Genomic DNA, 21497 nt, shown 5'->3' with positions numbered 1-21497 from the left:
TATTAGGTGTTGGATCGTACCGGGAGGCTTCGCTCGGAGCACGAAAGCAGCCGAGCGTTTTGCTTTGGAGACAAATTTTATTCGATCGTATTGTAACAATGAAAGAGTAATTAATGACTGTGTAAAAATAAAACGCAACCATCGTTTTACAATGCACATCACACGGCGTGGGCTTTAATTCTTGCGTAATGACCTAAGTCGTAACAACAAACAACAACCGAGTGCAAAATGTTAAACATGCATGCGTAACAATCCAATGTACAAAATATCTCGTGAGCCGTACTCCGCCCGATGATCCCGCAGCACAGCTCGTACATCGCGCGGAGTTGAATTTTCAAAAGCGCGTTCAACGATTGCAGCGGGAGAAAGGTAAAGTATCTCTTCCCTTCGATGCCCTAGTGTCTAAAGAATTGCCAAAGGATTCAGTCGATTATTCCCCGGCGTCTTTGGAAAATTAGATTATTGCAACCTCCGGCAAATGAATCCTTTATTGAGACGTCCCGCGGCGATTCCCTAATAGACCACCTATCCTAACGTTGCACTTAAAGGAAAAGATTGAGCTCCGATTAGAACGCCTACTTCGTTGGATAGGAAAACAGTGTGCAAACTTTCTGTACAACTCTGAAAGCACCTGATCGCCGTCGCCGATGCTGCCTCAGGACTCCTCGGCTGTCTAAAACTGTTAGAGCCGGGTATGTGCGTCGTGTGGACCTGATTGGTGTTTGCTACGCGAAGCCGGGCCGCTAAACGTTACAAACTTAAGCTTATGTACCGTCCACTGGATTCCCACGAATCACTTATGCTAGAAACTCGATTATTTACAAGCCCTATCCTATCACAGGGTAATGAGTCATGGTCCGTCCGAAACGACTGACTACGCTCGCCGAGAAGTCGAACTTGCGGCGCTGAGCCTCGGAGTGCAGTTGCAGCTATGGGGGTGCGGAGTGAGGAGGTTGGGGTCAGCAATTTGAGCTCGCGCAGTGCTTCTCGTCCGCGAAGTACGAGACCGACACCACGTCTCCGCCGACGTTTATCAGACACTGGCCCTGAAATTTGTCAATTCTTAAAATCAAGAGACACCTCGTTGCAATCGGTACTTGACGAGTAATCGTTACACCCACTTGATTCTTATGAGGGCTGTGAAACAGCACGCATTTGGTCATGAAAAATGCCACCATCGCGTTGCCTCCCAGCGCCGAGATGTGCGCACGAACGATCGCCAGAACTTCCATCACGAAGCTGTGCGTGAATCCACTCAGGCCACCGTTCTGCAACGGAGAAAAGCTCTGTTAATGCATTAGCTGGTTTTAACTGTGCATTGAATATAGGACATTATGCGAACCTCTCTGATAGACGTGCTCTCGCGGATAAAGAAGAAATTCAGATTCCCCAGGTACCTCTCGATGCGACCGCCCGGCAGGTAAGACAGAGGTGTTATGTCCACGCCGTATCTTCCCTTTAAAGGCATCTGTGAAGAATGCAATTGATCTTAGTCGCCCGTTCTGTAAAATGTTTCTTTGCGTACTGGAGATTTACATGTTTGTGTTTATGCATCGGGTGGAGCTTGGAGCGCATCGGCGACCGAGTTCTAGATTTCAATCCCGGTGTGTTAATTAGAGCAGAGTTGAGGGTAATACTGGCGGACGCGTTGTCGGAGGAAACCTCGGCGTGGTCCACGTCAAGGTTAAATATCATGTCGCTGTCGTCTGAAAGAGGATTGTAGTGATTATTCCAAGCACAACGGAGATCAGCGTGCTTGAATTATTTACCTGGTTTCTTCACCTGATCCTTGCTGCTGGAATGGCACATCAGTTTCTTTTTAGGCTTGTTCACTTTCACTGGGTCCCCTAGTCCAAGAGCCATGCCGATCACTGTGAACTGTATCTCGTCCGGTTCGGGGAGCGCCAGCTTAAACTGCATGTCGCAAAGTGCGCAGGGGATCATCCTCCTTAGCTTGAAGTACACAGACTAGAAGAAAGTAACCACTCCGTTAACTTGGCCCTCGAACGAACCCTGCTTTCCCTGGCGAACAGTACCTGAAGCAACTTGGCAAAGTATTTCGAGGGCATAGACGCGATCTGCCCCGCGGGAATCTTGGTCCTCGAGATCTGAGTGAACATCTGCAGGTTCCTCACGATCTCCAGATCATCGAGACCTGGGATCGATTGAGTGTTCACCACGTGGAAGTCGTCCGGCGGTCTATCGTCCATCAGCAACGATATTCTATCCATGTCCTCGATGTCGTCCACTTCTAATATACAAGTATCCCTAGTGCCGACGCTGAAATCTAAATCGCGCAGATCTTCGTCCGATTCGTCGGTGTCGGAAGTCGTGACGCGTCCGTTCTCGACATCCTGCGGCAAACAGATCGTTCATCGACACCTTGCAAGCCTCCAGAACAGTTACAACTAAGGGTGCACCTACCACGACAGGCTTAAGCCGATAGAACTCTCTGTTCTTAATGACAGTCGCGACCAAGGTCTTCTGAATCTCTGCTAGCTGCTCCTCCTTGTGCCAAGAATTGCCGGAAGCGATTTGAGGGATAGAGGGGGCAGGTAGCGCGGCCAGAAAGACAGCCGTGCCCACAGCCATCCCTATGATCAGTCGCTCCCCAACGGAGACCTGTAGCTTCAACCCGAACACCGCGTTCATCCCCTTCACTTTCAGTTTGTTCAGCAGCAGACTGTGCAGCTCGTATTCTAGGAACGGCAGGCAGTCCGATATCTCCTTGGCGTTCAGCTCGCCCCTCAGGTCCTTCTTAGTTTTACAGGCTGTAGCTTGTATGATGCAGCCGCGGCCAGTGGTGGTCAAGATCTCCGGCAACTCAACGGTAGTGAACATTACGTCCGGCACCCTGGCGCGCCTGCATATCGAGCATTTGGCGACGTTCACGCGGAACGGAACGCTCGCCTCGTTGTACGGCAAGTGGCAGAGGCTGCACTTGCTTTGGAATTGCACTTCGTGGTCTTTGCTTTCCGACGTGTGCCTCACTTTGCCAGTCTGAACGGAGATCGGCACAGGGATATCGGTCTCGCCCTTCTCCGCTTTCACCGGCACCGGCTTCTGCTGAGCTTTCTCGCGCTCTATGTCTGCGGGGTTTGTGACAGACCCTGACTGCCCTGTGCCGATGAAGACGCTGTCCGGATCCTGAGTCGAGTTGTGGAAGTTGATTACTGCCGCTGTGCCATACGCGTTCAACACGCAGACATCATCGCTGCGGAGAAATGAATGGTAAGATCAGGGGGAAAGTATGCTCTCTAGGAGATCCTTACCATATACTGGTTTCCTCTCTGTAACCAATCACTACGTTACACGCTAGTGCCCTGGCGTGCGACCGAACCTCCATCCTGACTTCTTTCCACCATCCGTCACGACTCTCCGGCTCTTCTAAGTTACTGATTCGCTCAAGCAACTTGACCGATCTTGAACTTACGAGACCACCTGTCTCAATATACACACTTTATGATTAAACTATGCAACAGAAGCGGGTAACGTTTAGAAGAGAGCGCAGTGTTGAGAAGCATTCGGCCGAATGGTCGAGGATTATAGTGCTTACCGATGTGTAGAATAAATCCTGGCGGATATACTTGCATGGTGATGAATGGATACTCTAGCATCTCGAATGCATCCTGATTCATGGTCCTTATAGCAGCGGTGGATGTCTTCAGCAATCCAGTCAGCGACCTGTCGTTCGCTCCGAAAGAATTACCTACAGCATACATTATTCTACGTTCTTATTTGATACGATAAACATTCCCGTAACATTAGAAACAAAGAATGTCTCATAAAGTGATTCCTTCGCCAAGAATGCAGTATCTCTGACACTTCAGCATTTACGTACAGAAACTATGTTTAAATGGAGAGAAAAATGATTACCTATGACCACGTGGAATCGTCATGAATTATATTGCATTTGGTTCGGGAATGTCTTCTTTGCTGGATAGGACTCACTTTATGAGGCATCCTGTAATTTGTATCTCAGCCCGCAATGAACTACCTGAAGGGCAATGCATTTATGAATAAGGTGCGTCTATCGTGCGATTTGTCTTCAATCGCAAGAGGAGATTAAAATTTAGGGAACGAGATAGAAAGTGAACGTCTGAACACTAACATGAGGAGGACAGGGTCTGGTATACATGGATTTTGATGAGCCTTGGCACAATATAACCTATGTTGAAAATAAGTAAATAGATGTCGGAGCGTTTAAGCTTATTGGCCTTAATAGTAGAGATATTTACATGTTTTGATTTCATTAATATTTATAGGATTTAGTTTACTTAGACTAAGATTTATATTAGTTTGAATATTTCATATTATTTTTATTATTTGAATTCGTGGAGTTATACCACGTATACGGTATGATGAATTAATATATATATATATATGTTGAAAGAAGTTTCTTTCTTGTGTGTTAATTTATTTATTTTTTGTGTTTGGTATTAAGTTGTTTATTCAGATGTTTATTTCAAGTTAATAGAAAATATTATTTCTATTCTATATTTTCAAAATATATGTCTAATCAGACTCATTAACTTAAATTTTGTAAATTAGTGAATCTCAATAATTATTTAAATTAGGATTGATAATAAAGTAAGAGAAATATAATGTTGTGAAAATTTGACTTAATTCTTTGTAAGGATATTCAATGTGTTTACCTCCTGATTATGTTAATAAAATAAAAAGTGACACGAATCTTCAGAATAAAAATTGATTTGTAGGATAAAATTTTCTTGATATTACATTATATATTTTAGTAAATGGTAAGATTATTAAGATTAAACATTTCAAGGTGGCTGGGGGTTTTTAGTGAGTAATAATTCCACATTACCCTAGCGCCCCCGGGGGATTACCCCCTGGAAGATTTATAATTTTTTTTTATAAATTATTTTTTTATACATTTTTTTTAACGTGGGGAAATCTACCCCCTAACCCTTATCCAATAAATTTTTTTATAACATTTTTGTAACATTAGGAAATCTTCAAAAGGCACCCTGACGCATGCAGAGAGGAATCTATCTCCTACACCTACCCCCTATCCCTTATCCAATAAATTTTCTTTATAACATTCTTTTTTATTAATTATTTTTTTTAACGTGGGGAAATCTTCAAAAGGCACCCCGACGCCTCCAGGGAGGAATCCCCCGGGCGCGCCAGGGTAGTGTGGGAATTTTACCCATTCAAACCCCACGACCACCCTGAAATGTTTAATAATTTACACGTAAATATCTCTATTACTAAGGTCTATAGGCTTAAACGCTAGGGCACCTATTTACTCATTTTCGACGTAGATCCATTGTGCTAAGGCTCAGCAAAATCGATGTCCACCAGACCCGGTCCTCCCCTTGTAAGACGACATCCACTGTTCCGGTAACAATCGCTGTGAGTGCTTTGCAGCTACTTACCTTTGGGGGTGATGCTCAAATCAGAATCGCTGGACCTCCGATGCAACGATGCAGCCGGTTGGGCCTTAGTCGGCGGCAACTGACATACTTTTGACACCATAGAAGGAACGGCCGGAAGTGGATAAGATGGACTCAAAGATGCCTCGTCCTGTTGCCTGTGATTGGGAGAAGGACGGGACACACACGAGTTGTAAGTCATATTAGCAGTGTTAGTAATATCAGGAAATTCATCGTGATCTGATACTTCACTTATATTACAAATGCTACGAGTCTCATGTACCGCATGATCTACCGGTGGTATCGAAGGGTTAGTATCATTGGGCTTTAGTTCCTTCATTTCTATAATGCTACTGTTGTTCCTAATCGAATCGCTGCTTTGAGTATCTACGGTTAATTCCTTGGCAAGAGTTTCACGAGGTAGCGGATCGACCGGGGATCCTTTGGTGAGGAAGCTTCGCTTCGAGCGCATCGACTCTGCGGTTTTGCGTAGCCGCGACTGAATTAACGCGTCGCTAATAATTATGCTCTCGAGAGAGGAATTGTAGGAAGAGGAGTCTGGTGTAAGTGGCACTGGCATGGATTCGTGTAGAGGGAAGTCCGTTGACATCGGTGACGCGTGCAGAACTTCCTGATGCACGTGGCCGTGGAGGTGCCTCCTTAGACATCTATTATGCAAGTTTCTGCGCAAATTCCTGGGATTGAAGTTCTTGTACACTCTGTCCCGTTTCTTCCTTCTCACTCGGCCGTTACCGTCGTCGTCGTATCTCTCCGAATGCTCCATCATCTTCGTGTCAATTATCCGAATCAAATCCAACATACGACGTCGTCTGTTATTATGCAGCACCTCGTCTAAATCATTGCACGACGATTGTATCAAGCTCTCGATGCTGGACGAAGTCTTCGACATAGACTCTGCCGGTAGCTTATGGTCCACATTTTCATCTACGTTCGACGTCCCTACCGTAGCGAATTGAAACTGCTGCAACGATGGGAGCGATTGGGTCGACGCAGTAAATTTCAAGGCGGTCGGGTCTTCCAGTTTCTCCAGGCATTCTGTCTCTTTGAAAGAATCTTGAAGAGGATGATTGTCCGTCTCCTCGATCAGAGAAGGGAATCCCTTGTGCACCTGTCTGAATGTTTCTCTCTTGTCTTTGCTCTCCGTGTCACTTGCGTTCTGCAGTAGAGAGTACGCGGAAGCAGATATTTCAGACTCATCGGCACAAGATAAATCATCGTTCATGTTATCGGTATCAGCTGAGGTGTGTTGATCGTAGTAATCGACAACTGGGACTGTGTCGAGATTCTCAGACGGAGCTTCGGGTTCGTGGTAATCATTGACAGTTGCTTCGTTTCCTCTGCTGGTCACTGCAGAGTCCTGTACTTGAACTTCCGCGAAGAAAGGAGGACGATCTTCTACCGGCGTACTTGTCGCTAGAGCGAGGCTGAAGTCTTCCGAATTCTCTCTGCTCCGTTGCTTCTGCAATTCACCGTCAATATTTTTAGCAGACTCTGTTTCAATTACAGCCTCCTCGGAAGCAACATTTGCAGTCATCGGTTCTACACTTTCTTCTTCCCTCTTCGTTTCGTCCACTGCAGAGTCTGAATTCTTCGCGGAATCAAATCGTGGCATTGCAATGAGGTCTAAATCGGACGATATTAGGTTCAAGGATAAACATTTAATAGGTAACGATGAGCTGTCCTCGTGAAGGGGAAGCGTGTCGCTGTCTACCCTCTGCAATCTGATTTTCGAAGGCCTCCTTCTCAGTGGAGGGAAAGTATTAGCCCTCGTAAGTGTCTTAATGAATTTACCGTTTACTTTCAACTCACCGTCAACGGAAAGCTTCGAGTCCCGCAGAATATCATAGTTAGCGCTATCGATCGACGATCCATTCGAGAGGCCATCGGAACTAGGCGTGTTTTCCTCAAACGAGGATTCGTGTTGCTTCTTCGCGCTATAAACTTCGTCTTCGTAATCGTTCTCGTGCTCTTTCTCCACACAGCTACGATTCTCGGTACCGCGCTGATGCTCTGAATTATCAAAATCTTCTGTCGTGTCCGTTGGAGTATGCGCCGCCGGTGTCTCGTGATCTTCCTTAACATTCTCCAGAGGTAGGGCGTGTATAGATTTGATTAGAAGAGCAGTTATACCTTCCTTCTCTTTCTTCCGTTTCAATATCTTCACTTTCTGCGGATTCTTTATACTCGCGATGGAAGATCTAGCCGACATACTGGAGCGCGAGCTGTGGAGCTTGCTCTCAGTGTCGCTGGAGTTGAACAGCTTCTTCCACCCTTTTATATGAACGTCTAATATCTTTTTATTCCCCTCGCCTCGTTCATCCTCAAGGGCCAGCATCATTCTTACCCGCTCGTCTTGGATTACTGACTCGGATATGCTTTGATTAGAAACTGCCGATTTCTTTAAGCCGCTGAATTTTAACGGCCTTAGACTAGTCGGCACGCCTTCTACTTCTTCGCAGGGGCACTCGGCTGCTCTGACACCCCGCTTAGGTCCTCTGAACGGCTTCGTGCGATACGGGACTCGCGTATTGAAGGCGAAAGGATCGGAGATGGATGTGGGAGTAGCAGGATATAACGGCATATTCTCATCGAGTCCTGTACGTTCCTTTTGTGCTTTGTGTTGTGAATAGAATGCCCTATATGAATACATGCGGGTGGGTAAAAAAGAAAAACACCTATTAGTTCATGTGTCGGAGTAAGAGAACTACGAAATGTAATTCTTCTACGAGTCTTCTAAAACTTAAATGAGAGAACTTTACTGAAGTATCTGGAAATACAGGATTCTCGACGGTTCGACATACTGCCTCGAGAGAAGCCTAGCGCGTAAAGAATAGAAAGCCTTGCGGCTAATAGCCATCGGTCATTAATCTCTGAATATCTTAGTGATCAAAGTACCTAGTTACTTCCAGTACATCGTAGTGCCCCATTTTCTACACACTTCGTCCTGGTTTCTATGCACGCGCATCAGACCTCGACCTAGCCTCTATATACCGGGTGTCCTAGAAAAATGATACGCTGATTAGAACATTACTGTGACGTATTACGTACACTTTTGTTGAGTGTAATTCTGCGACGACTGTTAGAGACTAGATTCCCTCGTAAAGATCGGCAGTAAATGATACGTAGGCAAGATACGGAAATAATGCAACGTATTACATGTAACAGTAACATGTTTTAGGACACCTTGTACGTAGAAGTTGAAACGAGATCTAAAGCGCCTAAATATAGTGCCGTTGATGAAGCGTGTAGAAACGAATGTTACGAAGCGCAGCAAAATTAATCGAACGTATGAGTTGAACAGTAAACAGTTTCTATTGCATCGCATACTGCAAGCTTTTATGAAGTTCGTTCTAGTTAATAGACATACGCATCTGAACAATTCTCAGGAAGTCTCAATGTTCGCTGTTGATTAAAACTGGTACTCTTCGTCGCATGCATCTTGTTAATAGAAAGCAATGTAAAGAATTGCATACCTCTACGAGAAATATCAAGAAGTATCAATAATCAGCATTACAACTCACAACACAGAACACTCGAGTATGTTTTCGCCACTACTGACTGCGCTACGTCAAGAAGCACTTAAATGGATGTTAGGGTGTTAAAACACAGCTCGTCCACAACGTAGTCACGAAGGATTAAATCAAACGTGTTACAGCTAAAACCGTTGCGCGTACTTACTCTTCGATATTGTCAGATGGAAAATTCAGGGTGTCCTGCAATTTGACGAGAGTAACAGCGGTGCCTATACCGCGAGCCACAATGCCAGATTCGCCTTCCAAATCGAAATTTTGTAAATACCTGCGGATGAGGGAACAGCTTGGAAAACTTCCCGTGTAATATTATCTCAAAAATGATTTCCAGTGTAACCGGTGTAATTAACATTCTACGTCACAGTGTGAACATACCCGATAACAGCATTTCCGCCAAGATCTAGAGCTTTCAGTCCAATTTTCCTCTGAACCTCTCCGCTGAGTTTAAAAAACAATGTTTGCCGCGCTTCGTTCGAGGCTCTGGGTGTTCTTATCTTGTCGATCCATTTGTACTCTGGATCGTCGCTAACGACGAGCTCTTCCACGAAACCGTGTATACTCTGAGTATGATATCCATGAGGTATATTTGGCGCTGGAATTATATCGACCGGTACGTTACTCGTGAAAGCTGTCTCTCAGCTTCTGATGAATATTTCAAATATTTACAATAAAAAAATTGTACTCCACACGAAGATTGTCTGAACTTGTTAAAGTCGGAGAACAATTCTACTTTAACTATAATGTTCACTTCACCACGAATACCGTGCATCGTATCGTATACCGGTATCCACCCAGTCAAAACTGAACCTGGAGTAACGCATCGATAGATTATTAAGACTGTTCGAACATCAACTATTTTAACTCTTCGGTGGGCGCGCCCGCGGCAGTTAGCCGCAAATTTTACATTTCGTATTGTACCATACGTAGTGTTCAAACTAGATCCATGCCCAGTTAAGGATTCTTCCAGCGGACATTTTTGCATCATGCTACGTACTTGTCAGGTTTAAATTCAGTTTGAAAGTGTCTCTAATTGAATGAAAACGAAAGTATACCGCATATCCTGCCGGCGAGCGCCCGTGTACTCACAAAGAGTTTCCCAGGTGTCCGCCTCTGATTGCTTTGATTTTTGGATGTGTTTTATAGGACCGAAAACTTAGATATACGTGTTTTTCTATAGCGGCCCGTTTTTATATTTAGGGGTGAAACCACCCCTCAAAGATATAAGGTTTTCAGGTATTCGTCTGATTGCTTTTCATTACTTGGATTTGTTATGTTTGTGGCAGTCATAAAAGTAACAGAACAAAAACAACGTGTCAGAAATGTTCTAGAATTGTGTGCAAGAAGCGCAGTCACATAATCTTCATCGCCATTAATATTCTATGTTCATTGAATAAAATATTATTAAGCAACTAATGCAATTTCGATTTTCTTCCGTGAGACCTAAAATTGTCTAAATTTAGAGGTAAAACAACGAGTACTCCGATTGCGGTGTAAAAGCCGCAACGCGCCCACTCCTGCGAGTCTGAAGAGCGTGCCCACCGAAAGGTTAAACAGTAGATACATACCACCCTGGGAACCAGCGTTTGTATTCATGGCTGCTTCCAATGTCCAAATATTTTTAACAGTAGGAGGAACTCCAGGTAACAGTAAGGGATTTAAATTTATGTACACCTTGCCTATCGCATCGTTAGCAGAGTACGTGTCATGGTCCATCAACCTAATCTGTAATGGTTCGTCCTGCAGCTCGGAGTCGTCGACTTCGAATCTATACCATTCCGAGTTCCACTGAGGATTCAGTGATTTCCTGCACACGTCCGTTTTAAACGTCACATTGCCAAATTTTAGTTCCACGTACGCATCCGTTGTATCGCCAGAGCGATCCATCACTGGCAAGTTACGTCCCGCCAGCACCTTTACCTTTATTTTCCCCGGCATTCTGGCCGATGATCGTTTCGATGAAGCTCTGTAAGCAAATGCATGAAAACTGACGCGGGAATACCCTAGATCCGATGGGAAGACAGTCGCTCGTTCTCGTAGCATTGCTAACGAAGGTTACATTGAAAAGTATGGAAGAAGTCGCGCTCGTCGATGTCAGAAATATGTTGCGATACTCACCTGCGTCAAAACATTTGGTCAACGGCAACGCGGGCTATCCCGTCGAATTCATTTGATTAGCGGCTCGCTACTTACGATACTAATACAGAAAAGGTATAATTGAGCAGCTATCTGTTAAAGTGCAATGTATCAATCATTTCAACGTAAATCGCGATGGGAATTTCATCGCGAAGCGCCGAGCTGACGTTTGTTTACAATCACATCGTTAAAACGTGTCGCCCGTTCCTTCGTCCTCGCAGAAATGTTCTACAGGAACTGGCGGATTTATTCCACGGGATTTTTATATCACAGAGTAAAACGAGCTCCAAAGACCCCTATCTGCAATGAAGCGATTAAAACGTAATGTAAATTTCTCGTCACGACGTTACTACTAATTTTATCGATTGCTATATGTATCGGATACGCTAATATCCTTGAGCTTACCCTACTGTTTTACCAATAACGTTCGAAATCCGAATATTCCGTGCGGCAGCATTATAATTGGAATTGGAGAGCGCCCAGATTATTGCTCTTCGGAGAATGCCGAAGTTTTGTTGCGCTAAACGCAGGGCATCCAGCGATTTCGACGCTCGTATATCGCATACTTCTATTTTAAGGTTACGAGAACGTCGCGAATATTGTGCTTTCTTTCGAAAATTCGCGAACTTTGTTACCCACCGAGCGAGATACATCGCAGACGAGACCATAGACGAGGTATAGGATAGACTTATCACACCTTATGGATGTTGGTGTCGCTACCCAAACTGTATTGCCGACTCATAATTTCAGGTCTGAACGTAGTGGCATCTGCTCATGAACAGCGTCCGACTCAGCAACTACTCTGAAATGTGTTGAAATGCTGAAAGGTGTTGCGTACTTGCATACGTGTGACTTATTTAGAGAGAAAGTTTGACATAAGAGGGCAGGCTTTTGTTACGCTATGCTTTGGCTCGGTTTGTCAACGACTCACGCGGATTTCTTCAAAGCCCGTGCAAGCTATAAATTGCAAGATGACATTGTTTATTAGCACTTTGCGTACCCTTGCGAACCCATTCACGTATCGTGCGCCGAAAACTATTAAAGATTCACGCTGTTACTGATATTCCCACAAGTTTCTAATGTACTGTTTAATCATTCCAGTGAAGTAATAATAATTGGATTCCGTTTGCTCCTAATATTAGTTTACCGCCAACACTGAAAATTACAGTAAAATCTAATTTTAAAAGTCTCGCAGAAAGTTGCGTGATGCACGAGTGTCTTGTGGTGCATAGAAACCCGCATTGTGAAATAAAATTTTGTCTAGCCCTGAGAAATTCATCGGTTCAGTGAAGTGTGTGCATGGCATAGTGCATATTATCTCGTGATTTCTCAATTCGCGCATCAATCTCATCGATTCTATACCTCGTCTGTGCCTGTGTCAATGCTACATAGAAACACATTATGTTTCCCGCTCCTACCGCTCGAAAAACGGAGAGGGCGCTCGGAAACCAGTGGTTGTTTCAGAACACCGATACTTTAGACCGGAGACACTGAAGACAATAGGATGAGAGGTCTATTCTATACCTTGTCTGTGGTGCTACGAGCGCTTTCATTCGATGGTAAGTACCTATATTCTGTATCTCGTTTGTGGTTAGAGACACATGCCAACCGAGGGTGCCACGTGGCACTTCTTCCTAATTCACAGAATCTCAAAGAAATTAGGGCCTTTTGTTTTTTTCTTTCTTTCAATAAACAACAACAATATTTCAAAGAAATTCAAAGGGTTCGTGATATCGTTTTATTCCTCAACCTATAATGCACATCGTAACTATAATTTAATAAAGCTACGATATTGGGTCAGGGTAGTTGCCATAAATTTTTCACGGAAATAACACTGCATCAGCCAATATTTTTACATTATAAGAATAGAAACAATGTAGAAGAAGCCCTTTGGCTTTCAGTCCTGGTTTAGCTGGTTTCTATCACTTACACATAATTTCTTTATACTTAATACAACCCCCGGACTATTATCTATTAGTCCATAATAGAGGATCACAAAACACACCTATATATAAAATTTATCGCTGACAAAATAATTACATAATTATGCGCGCTAACTGCACACGGAATAAATTCCTCCAAGTTGCTGCTTAAAATTACACAGCCTCAAAAAGCACGCGATCGGAGCAGGTTTCTATATTTCCCAGGCACACCTTCGGGTCCTATTACCTTTGAGACACCCAGAGACAAGCGTCTCGCAGGGCATTGCAAAGCTTGCAAGGCGTTCGACGACGCGACGTAGTACATACTTGAAATTTAAACATCATCCCCTGTCTGCCGCGCTTCGAGTGCACCTATCTTTTTACGAGTCATTCGGATTTCTCCGTGCAATTTTGCCCTTCCCCCGCCTCCTTTGCTCTTCGACGGAGTGCTCGCCCATCCCCAACGATGTGGCCCGTTCGTCCTGTTCATTTTTTCATTGCCATCGCGCCGTTCGAGGCGCCTTGACGAGCTGGAATGGGGTTGACACTGGAAGACACCGTCGGAAGAAGAGGGATTCGATGGCTTAGGGAGAAATCGCCGTTAATGGCTCGGCCGAAGGATTTCCTGGCGTTCTGGCGAGCTTTTTTACGGGTTTTCCGGGCGGGCCCCGATCTAAAGCGCTCACTCAAATCAAGATTCTCACCTTTTCAGCGGCAGATGAGGCGGATGGCCGACCGTTCCCGCTTCATCGTCGTTTTTTCTTCATCCGTCTTTTCGTCGGTGTTCGCACCCTCCTTCGCCCGCGACCCATCCTCCCCCTTTCTTCGCTTTACCGAGTTGAGCCCTTTCAGGACCTCGGTTTTTTCCGACCAACTAAGTGGCTAGTTTTTCGGGATTGTGTGTGCTCGCGCGGGCGCGCGCCAGCGCGCCAGGCCATCTTGTTCTCTGGAAGACCGGAAAGTTCTTTCTTTCCCGGCAATCTGAAATTGACGCGACGGTGATGGATGCTCGACCGTTGAAGTTATCTCCCTACACCTTGGCAGATTCTCCCACAAATGAGGAGGGAATTGCGGGATTGTGATTAAACGCGGATACAGGATGGAGAGTTTATAGGAAAGCTGTCAGAGAAGAATGAAGTACGAGGTTCTTATACAATTGGCAGCGTAGAATAGAAGATTAGAGTAATTCCTCAAGTCTCGGTGGTAGGTACATACATTGCCCGAGGCCATATATCGCGTCAGATCTCTCAGTTAAAGATCATACTGCAATTACTCGACCAATGCTAACCTGCTTGCTCCCCAAACGAAATAGGACGAGGTCCTGGAATCTAGGGTCTGAAACAGCTTTCTTGTTTAATAACAATGTTCTGTAATAGAACATGGAACCCTCGTCATGAAGCCGTCGTTCGCGTTAGTATATGTACTAGGTACTTGTATTAAGTATAATAGAAGTGTGACGGGTTGAGAATCAGTGATAGGTAGGATCGAAGGAAGGAAAAGGAAGTTGCGTTTCGTCCCGGGCCTACTAGTGGAGTCATCGGTAAGGTTTCCCTATACAGTGTTCCACCTAAGAAGTAGGCCTACGCCCCTACCGATTTACAACCGATTTACGCAGCTCAGACAGATCTGACGAACGCGATTGGTCGTAGCACTTTCTCTGCCGGTTTCCTACCAATCAACAGTATATCCCTGCGCGGAATGAGTCTACTCTTAAGTGGAACGCAGTATAACAGTAGACGCTGGGATGTTAAGAGATAGGACGAAACGTGTACAGGTATATAGAAATCGGTAGTTGAGGGAGAACTTGCGAGAAAGTGAAACGGTTGAGCGGCCCTCTGGTGGCGGAGTCGGAGGAATCACTACAGAAGACTGAAACGCGTTATGGCAAGGTCGCGGTGAAATCTCGTTTCAAAATAATTTAAATTGTACAAACGCATACGAATTGGTGGTAAATGACCTAATAAATGAAAATTCAGAGAAATTTTATTTCCTATGTATGAAGCATAAGGAATACACTGTTGCTTACTGCATACATTATTATTTAACCTTAAGGATGCGACAAGTAGCTCGAATAAAAAATAGAGAGCATTCTAGGAGCAAAGAAAAAAAGGAAACAGCTAAACTGTACAACAAATAAATATTTCTATAATTGAAACAAAGTCTTGATGTGTGTTTATTATAATATTATCCTAAGTATAATTTATCCTCATAGAATAAGCATTTTACATACCGATAAATGTTTGTTTGGTCGTTAACCAACTCTCATTTTCTCAGTTTAATTAATTTTAAAAGTTAAAATATTTTATTTTATAAAACTTTTTATTGGAGGTGCATGAAGTTGTTACAAATTTTAAGCCCCACTTGGTATTAAGCACGTGGTTATGGCACGGTGTAAAAGAAACATAAGGAAGTAAACGTGATATTGTTCACACGTTACACTAATACCCTCTGTGGGAGGGACAAGTAACTTATTCTTTAAGATCACAGCAGTTTTGTGGTGGGGATAGCGTAGTCGGTCCGCCTCTCTATCTTACACCGTAACCGTGGGCAAGGTGGATTCTTTCTTACCATTGCAATGTTCATTGGCCTTTGGTATCTCGGAAGATCGAAGTCGTTGGAAATGCTGCGAACCTGAAGGAGAAGCGATAGAAACTTATGAGTTTACAACTAACTGCTTTTTTCATTAAACAGTTGCAATGATCCCGTGTACTCGAACTTCAGCATAAGCAACTAGGTTATATAGGGGATACGGTTACGGGTTCCCTGACTTTCATACAAAGGAGATGCAAAGCCTCCACTAACCAAGACATTCGTACAAGTGTTTTTTCCACGTTCCCCGGTATCGCCCGCATTTGCCAGGAGCCGGCTTTCCAGATGCCGGAGTATGGAGGGACGGCGATTATCTGGATAACACAGTAAGACGTTTAGATTGAATAAAGAAAAAGCACCCGTGCGCTGGCAACGGACACAGACGAGGGTTATGCCCCATTCGCACGCAATATGTTGGTAATTCGCGGAATTACGCCCCTGTACTCGCGGCTGCTTTGCATGGCCCTCGAATTAAATTTCTCGTTATCGCGCGGCTAAGTAAATAGACAATTACACCGGGACAATCTCTCCGCGTAGAAATTAACCAATCATTCGCGGCAAATGAAGGGAAAACGGAGAAAGGAATAATCCCAACCCTCGCGATTACTTTTGCCATGCATTGCATTATTCTTCCCCACACATAATGTGGGATCAGGAACCCCCGTAAGACGGAGCCCGGAGACCTCGGAGCGTCGTCTTTGGCGACATTGGTAAGGCGGCTGATCAGTAGCGCCGAGGACCTGAAGATCGTGGGTTTGACGAGGGGACCTTCAGGTTTGGTAATTTCAGAAAAATTTGATACATAGTGCACGTGAAGGTCTTCACTCTGACATTAATTTCCCAAAGCAGTAAGACGCGCTTTTCAGCCAAATTCGAGAAAATCGATTTCGAAAAATTCTGGGTTCCCTTATCTACAGGGTGTTCCTATAGTCAATACTCTAGAGGTGATTTAACCGGCAAAAATAAGACGAAGATCAAGAGTGACGAAATTGCGGTAAAGGCTTCGTTTTCGAGAAAATTGTCTTTGAATTTCACCCAAACACGCGTGCATCGTAGGGGCATGCGCTTTTCTGAAATTGGCAAACCCGAAGGTCCCCTTGTGAGTCCCCATCGCCGGAGGCCTTGTTTTCCGTGTCTCCCGAACATATAGGAATTACGAAAGCTATTCCTACAATAATCCAATTTAGTGGTTCAAAGAATACGTCATTACTAAGCTGATTATACCAACAAACACACCAAGTGAATGTCAGAAGAGGCACCATCCAGAATGACGCCACGGAGCCGCCAAAGGGCACGACGGTGCAGCTCGTGCCAGGCTAGCTCTCGCGTGTCGATGCCCCGAATGGAATTCAATGATACGGCCAGAACAATCAAGCTGCCCCGCGGTGTGCGCAACCGGCGTTGCAAGGACACGAGGCAACAGATCCCGAGTGAAGAGGGCGAAGGCGATACGAGGTGCTCGAGGGGTTAGCGGTTGGGTTTTAAAGGGCCGGGAAGGATACAATATTTCAGAGTGGCGACAAGGAGCGAGCCGGCTCGCCGCTGGCAAATTAATTAAATTCCTACAGGCTGGCTGGAAGGACTAAAGAGGGGCGGGAGGGGCAGGGATGGTCGGCGGAGCAAGAGTTCTGTGTTCAGCCCGTGGGAATATTGTAATTAAGATATGCACTCCTGCCCTCCATTCTCCTCGCACAGCTCCCACGGCCTGCCGCGGCATGATTTACGCTCCGAAGCACGTGGTATTGCCCGTTTCGACCGTTTCTAAATTGCATCCTATTACGGGGGCAGGTAGACGGTGGCCGCGGGATCCTTCCGCCGGTATTGTTACCCCCTGTGCATCAGCGCTGATTGACGCGCTCCCCGTTCCTGCTCCCTCCTCACGGTGACACGTGTAGGTTGGCGCAAGGCGAGACACCAATGAAAGTCTTCTCCTCTCCGCATTCGTGAAACGAGAAGGCAGGCGAGAATGATATTCGTGCTCCGAGGTGCCCCGCTTGGGGTACCTGGGAGCATTCTTTGGGAATTATATGATATTTAATAGGTGCATGATATTCCGCGGATTATGTCCGATAGTGGACTTCGGGGTGGAGGCTTTTGGCGGTGGAATAGCAGAAAGCACTGGGGGGTGTTTCACTTTCGTAACGCACGGAATTACGCAATCAGGGCGATTTTTAATATTAAAGCGCGGCAAATAACACGACGCGCGCAAAGTGCAAATAGGGACCCCTGCTTTTTCAATTTTCCATCCCCCCCCGAGCGTCACGGAACTGGCGAAAATTTCGTGGTGATATCGCGGCAAGTCAGTTCGCTATTAATTTCGAAGCTTTCGCGGCCTGTCGGGCTGTAGCTTTTATTAATCGAGATTTCAGTATTTTCCCCACTCATAAAGGTATAACAGAATAGCAACGTTCGACAGATGTCAGCGTGCATACGCGCGCGGCGCAAAAAAATGACGAAATTTCGTTTCGTTACTCGTGTTTCGCGCGCAACGAATTTCCATAAACAAATGACAGATTTCTACGTCCTGCCGCGGCATCGTGTCGCAAAAAAAAAAAATCGATGAAAAGCCCGGGGTGTCCGATGGCGGCCGACGTTTGGTGGGGTTTATAAATAAAAGTATAAAATGTGTCACATCGGCGCCGGGAGCGGAAAAGCGATGAAGACACACCGGCCCGACAAACGGGGGAAAATCTCAGCCTTTTCATAAGAGGGAGAAGATTTGTCACTTTCATCATGGAGAGCATCTGCGCCCTAATATTCACTTTAATCCTGATGCTCCCCCTCGTCATCCAGCTGCAGATGCTAATTGTACGTAACACGGCGCCTCGTGTTTATTATTTCCACGGGCTTCCAGTAGCTCCCGAGCTCGGTGATTGGATCTCCTCGGAGGTTATTCGCGACGCGTCCACATGTTTGGTTATAGGAGGCACCCAGCTGTGACCGCTTCGTATTTATACCTGACATTAACTCAGGTCTTTTTAAATTCCTTAACGTCAACGAGAATGATTCTCTGATGAACCAGGAAAACAACCCATGTGTCACAGGTGAATCTATTAAACTTATTCTGGAGACTTGCCTATTTTGGACCGCTTTTTTATTCTTCTCTCCTGTACAAGCATAAAACATTGCGGAGAGCAAATAGAAACGGGAAAAAGATAAGCATCGTATGTAGATTTTATCATGTATTTATTATGTTAAAAAATATGTCATAAAAATAATATCGTAAAAAACTAAGTAGACTAATGACTTCGGTCTATTCTAGGCAACCGGTCTCCTAATTTGGACCGCTCCTAAGAACCAATGAAAGTAAATCTACAATCTAAAAAAAAATGTCCGGGACATTGAACAAAAAAATAGAAATAGGAAGAAACAAGTATTTTACGGTGCAAGTAGTGCAGTCCAGCATTAGTATAGTCTGTTTATTCTCCGAAAAAATTACCAAATGTTCTTTAAATGTTGCTCTTTTAAGCGCAAAAAGTTTTGTAAAAATATACGCTTAAGCTTCTTCAAAAAAAAATCACAAATATTCGCCTCTTTTCGGCCTCCTGACTAGGCATAACCCCTTAAATCGGTGTAACCAAAAGAAACACTGCAAATACATTTGTTTATCGTGATACACAGTTGGTCCAATCTAGGAGCCGGTCCAATATAGGCAACTCTCCCCTATAAGCAGAAACTTCTTTGTCGATGAAAAGCAATAAAAAGAATGGTCCGCGTGAGCATACAGCGCATCTACCTTCGTCCCCAACTAATGATCATTCATACATTCGAGCAACGTGCACCTGCCCGCCATAAAACTAATCAAAGTAATCCCTCGTATCCCCTAAGTGGCAGCGCAAGCGATACATCTCAATCATACAACAGGCTCCCGCAGTACTAGCCACCTAGCCGGACACTAAAGCCTCTAACTTACCTAATCCCCCAATCACTCCCAGTAATCCATCAGCACTCGCCAGGAACGACCAGCGGAAAACCTACTAACCCCCCGAAAATCCTCTCTGCCCAGGCGAACCCAAAGAAAGTATGCTCCATCTTCCACTACTACGCGAGCAACGGCCTGGACGAAGCCGGCGAAGTCTCTGACCCGCGATTGCTGCAGTTCTACCCCAAGGAGCCGGCCGCGGTCGACTCCAAACTGTCGCCGGGCAATCCGAGGGCCACTTTGTCGTTACCTGCGGTGCCACGCGCGCTATCGATCACGCTAGGTGGCGAACAGACGGAGCCCCAGCTGCCAGAGGCCAGGCACTCGTCCAGCTTTGTGAACGCCGGCGATGTGCCGCCCGCGGTGGACATCCCGCGGACGTACAGCTCGTACAGGCACAAAGCGTTCGAGGAGTGCCTGCGCGATTACTACGGCGCCAGGTACCCGCCCGGGGAGGTGGTGCTGAACTCTATGCAGCTGAACCTGCCCGACTCGAAGACACAGGTCGGCCTGAGCGTGGCCGGTCTCTTTGACTTCGCGAAGGACAGCGAGCCGGCAGCGAACGGCGCGGCACCGAGGAGATTGGAGGTCGAGCATCTTAATCCTCTGGATCACTTTGTGACGAGGCAACCGGTCAGGCCATTCACGGAGAACAGGTTCACGGAGACGGGGGTGGTTTGTCAGGTGACGTTGCGCAATGCGCCCGAGAGAGACGGCGATGCTGTCAGGGACGCTAGCAACGAGCGGGAGAAGAATGCGATCAATCGTAGGCTCCCGAGGACGATCGAGCCCGTTTGCAAATGCAATCTGTACAGAAGCGAAGGGACGTGTTAGCAGTGTGTTCGCGGGGGTGCGGAGGGTTCGTTTGTGTTTTTTCGCTGAGGGCAGCGCGGCTTGAGTAGCTTAACAGGGAGGTGTGCGATGGGGTTGGTTTAACGAAATGTGGGGATGAATTGCTCGAAACGAAATTGTGGTGGCAAGCTGCTTGGGCGCAGGGGAATAGCCTTGTAACGAGGATCGTTTTGTTTAATAAAACAGGTCGAATAGTTGGTCAAGACATTTAATGTTCCGTGGAGATTTTTACTGTAGTTGATGGTTTACCTGCGCAAATTCCGTGGCGCTGCGTTTGGCAGCGGTATTTTAGAAATTTATGCGGAATAATAGCATCAAACGGCACAATAGTATTGTTAATATCGTCGTAATTAATCAAAGAGAATTACCGGAGCTGGCATTAACGTTACAATCAGTAGTTAATGCTATCGAGATTGCAATTCTGCTTCATCATCACGGTTTCAAAATCAACGTAACAATATTTCATTGAATTGTACGAAACAGCCTCTTCAAGTTCCATCGTTCTGAATGCTCTTGATGGAATAAAGCATAAATACCCGAGAAAGTCTATAAAACAGTCAACAGCTTCGTAAACACCTTAACGACGCTCAAAGACCTCGATGAGTGTTAAATGACTGTCTTATAAAAGGTTTCAGTGAAATTGGCTCCCGAACAAGAATTTCTGTGTGCTAAACCTCTAAGTCGTCAAGTTTTTGTGCTAGGGCACTTTGAACCCAGTGCAATAGGCTGTCAAGAATTCCTAATAAATTCACTTCTAAATATGTATGTATGCATGGATCATGTGTGCGTGTGTGTAAGTATTTAATCCTCTGAATAAAAGTGCTAGTGGGCTCAAACTTGCAGTTGATCATGTGTCAGAGTCAGATCACTTTGAACGCACTAAAATAAGGCTGTCAAGAATTACTGCCTCACGTACCCTTATCCGTACATGTGTATGAATATGAGGTGCGTGCACGCGTGTGTGTATGTGTTCTGTACGAAGCCTCTTTTTTGTGGCCACTACTATTTAGTTAGTGTACCAAAAGTGTGCGAGGTGGTTCATATTCTTGATTTTTTTAATTTCTTCGCGGCACACCCTAGAATAGTTAGAATCATTAAAAAAAAATCTGTATAAAGTTTGAGCCCGCTC

At 45.2% G+C, this 21497-nt stretch overlaps 1 protein-coding gene across 3 annotated transcripts; it reads right to left on the bottom strand.

Moving 5' to 3' along the window:
- Window positions 1-57: 57 nt before the first annotated feature.
- Window positions 58-11736, bottom strand: LOC143369645 (C2 domain-containing protein 5). 3 transcript variants are annotated; one of them, XM_076813841.1, is made up of 16 exons: window positions 11489-11736; window positions 11066-11383; window positions 10516-10913; window positions 9617-9757; window positions 9326-9542; window positions 9099-9218; window positions 5403-8056; window positions 3557-3709; window positions 3273-3441; window positions 2425-3214; window positions 2037-2354; window positions 1770-1968; window positions 1537-1706; window positions 1343-1468; window positions 1122-1286; window positions 58-1046 (listed from the first exon to the last, which is right to left on the bottom strand). In XM_076813841.1, the coding sequence occupies exons 3-16, from the start codon at window positions 10883-10885 to the stop codon at window positions 960-962; spliced, it is 5679 nt and encodes a 1892-aa protein (XP_076669956.1). In that variant the 5' UTR covers window positions 10886-10913; window positions 11066-11383; window positions 11489-11736; the 3' UTR covers window positions 58-959. The 3 variants fall into 3 exon arrangements, with proteins under 3 accessions (XP_076669956.1, XP_076669957.1, XP_076669958.1); XM_076813842.1 differs by having other exon boundaries at window positions 1122-1268; XM_076813843.1 differs by lacking the exons at window positions 9326-9542; window positions 9617-9757; window positions 10516-10913; window positions 11066-11383; window positions 11489-11736 and adding an exon at window positions 8316-8419.
- Window positions 11737-21497: the final 9761 nt, after the last annotated feature.

Source organism: Andrena cerasifolii, chromosome 6, assembly GCF_050908995.1.
Source record: "Andrena cerasifolii isolate SP2316 chromosome 6, iyAndCera1_principal, whole genome shotgun sequence".
Classification (NCBI taxonomy): domain Eukaryota; kingdom Metazoa; phylum Arthropoda; class Insecta; order Hymenoptera; family Andrenidae; genus Andrena; species Andrena cerasifolii.
This window is presented reverse-complemented; position numbering and strand designations above follow the sequence as displayed.